This window comes from Nicotiana tabacum, chromosome 10 (assembly GCF_000715075.1).
Source record: "Nicotiana tabacum cultivar K326 chromosome 10, ASM71507v2, whole genome shotgun sequence".
Taxonomy (NCBI): domain Eukaryota; kingdom Viridiplantae; phylum Streptophyta; class Magnoliopsida; order Solanales; family Solanaceae; genus Nicotiana; species Nicotiana tabacum.
In genome coordinates, this window is record NC_134089.1 from 94585292 (window position 1) to 94590082 (window position 4791).

A 4791-nucleotide genomic window follows, 5' to 3' on the forward strand; every position below is an offset into this window, starting at 1 on the left:
GCAAAAAATTTTGAGCATATAAATATACCAACCAAGCACACTTTTTATTCATTAGAATTGCCTAAAGTTGAATCCACACCGCCCACACACCAAACTCCTCCTCATCTCTTCTAGCTCTCTTTCAATGGAGTGGACTAGGGGTCCAATTATTGGTCGTGGCTCTTCTGCCACCGTCTCCCTCGCTACCAATTCCTCAGGGGAGCTCTTTGCTGTTAAATCCACTGAGCTATCTTGTTCTAACATATTACAAAGAGAGTACTCTCTAATTTCTCAGCTCAATTCGCCATTTTTAGTCAATTGCTTTGGCTTTGACATTACTAGCGAACAAAATAAGACCACTTACAACATGTTCATGGAATATATACCAGGTGGCACTCTTTCTGATTTGATCAAGAAACAAGGAGGTTCCTTGAACGAGTCCGTGATTAAATCTTACGCTCAACAAATTCTACAGGGATTGGATTATCTTCACTCAATTGGGGTTGTACATTGTGACATAAAGGGCCAAAACATTTTAATTGGTCAAGATGGTATCAAGATTGCAGATTTGGGATGTGGGAAATTTGTACGAGATGAAAATTCTGCGAATTCTGGAATTTCTGGCACACCGGCTTTTATGTCACCTGAAGTTGCTCGAGGCGAAGAACAAAGATTTACAGCTGATATTTGGGCTTTTGGGTGTACTATTATTGAAATGGCTACAGGGTCACCTCCTTGGACTGATATGAAGGATCCTGTTTCTGCTCTGTATAGAATTGGTTATTCAGGGGATGTGCCTCAGTTCCCAAATAGTTTATCCAACGATGCTAGAGAATTTTTAGCAAAGTGTTTGATAAAAGACCCCAAAGAGCGATGGACAGCTAAACAACTTCTTCAACACCCATTTTTGCAATCTTTAGAGTCTAATTCTTGGAAAGTTGAAAACTTGAAGAGGGATTCTCCCACTAGTGTCTTGGATCAAGGCTTTTGGAATTCGTTTGAGGTGATGGAATCTTCTTCATTAGAGTCAAGCATCACCGTTGATTCCCCTGCAGATAGGATCACACGGCTCATTGGTGATGAGGGAATATCATGTACTTTGAAACCTGATTGGGTTGAGGAAGAAGGTTGGGTGACAGTTAGATGCAGTGATACAGAAGAAAGTTCGATAATTTCAGAGCAAAATTGCGAGTTGATCCCAGATTTTGAAGAATTGGTGGATATGGAAACATCTGTGCCTACAAATTTTTCTGATCATGAGTTTGTGGCCTCATTGGACTTTGAGTTGTTCACTTTGATTGATTGCATTAACGATGAGATAATTAGCATTTTTTATACTGGTAGTAATACGATTAATTTGATGATATCTCCTGAGAGTGTAGGAGACGTTTTTGTATCTGAGTTTAATGATTCTGAAATAAAAAAGATGAAATTTTATTGTCCAATTGAAATTCTTTTGCTGTTCAATTTCTCCTATGAACTGGAATTTCATTTTCTCCCTCTCAATGGTTGGATGTTCTATTTTTACCTATTATCTGGTTTCCGTTGTTGTTTTGTCTTTTTGTTTTCTTGAGCCGAGGGTCTTTCGGAAACAACCTCTCTGCTCCTTCGAAGTAGGGGTAAGGTCTACGTACACTCTACTCTGTCCAGACCTCACTAGTGAAATTATTACTAAATTGTTATTGTTGTTGTTGCTGCATTTTCAAAAAAGGAGAAAGGTATATTCTCGAAGAATCTTTCCTCTCGTGAAGGGCTTCATTTTAAACACTATTTAGGCAAAATAAACAAGTTTTAGGCTATCATATCATTAACAAGCCAGCTCAGGAAATGTCAGTATGCATTAGTTTGTACTTTGTAGCATGAAAATTGGAAAAGATTGTAATGACATGTCATAAGCGATATTTAATTGCATTTAAACTATCACTTGTCTTATTTAACTCTCTTTTATAGTTAAATAGGTTAGAGTTACTATAGATAGTTATTAAATATCTTGATAGTATTAGTAACACAACGTTTTTGGTTATTAGTGCAGAAAATTAAATTTCAACCAGTTAAACTAGTTCTATAAATATATTCAACAAAAGTATATTTCTATTGTGAAATTAAATATTTTATGATGACTGTCAAAAATATTGCATCACCAATTACTTGTACCTCCTAGCCTGCTTTTCAAATTGCAAATAGTAGAAGGAATCAAACTAGAAAAGGCGAGCGTGGACTTTTTTGAAGAGGTCATTGTTCATATGCAGTGGACTTTTGGGAGGAAAAGTAGAGTCAACTAATTTTGGCCATTGCATTTGGAACATTCTATAATGTGAATAGATTAGGTGAATGAAAAGCAGCTTGTGATGAGGTCAACGGAGAAATTATATCCTTTTTCCGTTGGCCAACGCAATTGAAATGAGGTCAACGGAGATATTAAATTGGGTTTCTTTCCTTAGACCATACTAAACTCATCGAACTCCATTTTGAATTGGGCAAACGGTTTTTGTCTTTTGGGGTTTGGCTAATTTAGGTTGACCCAATTTGCCAAATAATGATTTCATTTCTTGAAGAGGCAAAGAATAGTGACCTTTTTTCAATGGTGCAGCAAGTGTTGTCTCAACCTTATTTTGTTTTCCTAGTGGGGTGGTTGTGACAAGCTCCATTTTGCTGTGGATGTAGTTTCTCTTATCTACTAACCGACCAAGTGGAAAAAATCCAAAACAAGTAGTAGTAAGTAACATAACCTCTTGTGTTGACTAGACTGATAGAGGTGGCAAATTAAAGGCCAAAAATGTTAAATTGGTCCGACAAAATGTGTTCAAATGAATAAATGTGGTCATGACAACAACAATCCCGTGGAATCTTACAAGTGGGGTCTGGGGAGGATAGTGTATACACAGACCTTACCCCTACCTATGAAGATAGAGAGGATGTCTTCGAAAGACCCTCGGTTCAAGAACGTCAAAAAAAAGAGTAATAGAGAAACAATAGAGAAATATGGTCATGATAGAATATGTAAAATGAATGAACGGTGTCGTGACGTAACATATTAAAATTTGTTTGGAACATAATGGAGTAGATTAATATATAAAGGTCAATGACGGGTGAAATTTTTTCGTCCAATGCAATTTTTTTTTTTTTGCTTTTTGAAAAGCAAAAATAAAAACTAAAACTAATTGATTGTTCTTAAATTATTATTTAACTTCTTCCAAATTTACATAATTTTTAAAATTAATATTGTATGTTTGAATTTGAATTGCATTATAACCCGTTACGTTACGTTAATTGACATGTTTGCATCTCAAACCTGTTAGATGAAATCAACTAATTGATCAAAATTTAGTTCATTTAAGCTTAGAGGAGTTAGTCGGATTACTAAAAAATGAGTTAGATTTTATCATCTACAGCGTTCGACGATTAAACAAGGGCCATCATGGGTGGTCAGCGTTGGAATTAACAAGCTTTGTTGGGCTGTAACAAGAAAATGATTATTCACCATATTCCCATGATAGATAAAACCAAAGTGGAGGAAATTTCAACTCTTCCGTGAGTGGTATTTTTGTCTGGAATCATAAGCATATTTTGGTGAAAATTGAAATGCTAGAATTCTTCCAGTGACTTAAGCAATGACTTCATCTAGTCCTATGTGCGGAGCTCTACATCTAGACTATGCACTAATCGGATTATTCCCTCTTCATTTCACCATGTATTTTTCTATTTATTTCGTGCTCTGACTATAGTCCTCTTGTTCTTTTATTCCATATTCTTCTTATAATCATGAACTACTTTCATTTATATCCTTAGGCGTGAATCGTGAAGCAAGCTTTTCTAAACGAAAGTTGTTTAGATATTTTTGATATACTCTTTTAAAAAAGCTTTACAAAATATCTTTGGAGGAAAAATACTTGGCCAACATTTTCGAAAACCCTTTTCCACGATCTCTAACCAATCACGTTTAAGTATTTGGAGCTTTCGATACCATATTCTTTACTTCTTGACCTGGTATCCCCCCTCCCCCCCCCCCCCCCCAATTTTTGCTACTAATATCCGTAGATTAACAAATACGTAAAGGCTAGTTAATTACATAAAATAGAACTTAACCAAGAGTGGAGCAGAACTTGATCAGTTGGATTAACTGTGCCCGAATCAATTGACTAATTAGTTTGATATTAGACAATGATCACAACAAATTTTCTAAATCTCTACAGGGGTCCAAAGTATCTTAAGCAACACTAGTTGGAGTTTATAGGTTGAAATATGCTAACGGTAATAATCTGAGACGCTGAATAGAATTAGAATATTAGATAGTTGACTTTCTCTTTTTAATTAAAGTTTACTTGATTTTTTAGAAAGGATACGACATATCTTAAATCCAAATTTCAGGAAATGGAACTTTTGAAATTCTTTCAGTAGATAAGCTTGAGCAAAGGAAAATTTTCTTCTTGATTTGGTAATAATGTAGTTCTCAATTGTTCCAGACTAATGCATGAAAGAATTGAATAACACAAAGGATATTTTGATAAGCTTATACGCGGGTAAAATAAGCACTGAAAACTTGTCAAATTAGTGTATAAAAAATGGGATTTTTTCATTCATATACACTATTGGAAACTTTATTACCCTAAATGTTCATGTTTAGTAAATTATCCTACCTACACAAGTTTTGTTTACAAAATATATACATTCCACCTTAAAAGGCTCCCAATCCATTATTAGTGCCTTCAATTAAGAGAGGATTGTCAACCTAAAAATTACTAATTGGTAGAGGTCAAACCTACTTAATAATAAACTTCCAATCTTTGCCACATTCAGGATTGTCAACAAGTC

At 35.0% G+C, this 4791-nt stretch overlaps 1 protein-coding gene across 1 annotated transcript; it reads left to right on the forward strand.

Moving 5' to 3' along the window:
* On the forward strand, positions 1-1552 carry LOC107799039 (mitogen-activated protein kinase kinase kinase 18-like). Its single transcript, XM_016622103.2, has one exon. The coding sequence runs from the start codon at positions 125-127 to the stop codon at positions 1550-1552; it is 1428 nt and encodes a 475-aa protein (XP_016477589.2). The 5' UTR covers positions 1-124.
* The last annotated feature ends 3239 nt before the right edge of the window (positions 1553-4791 follow it).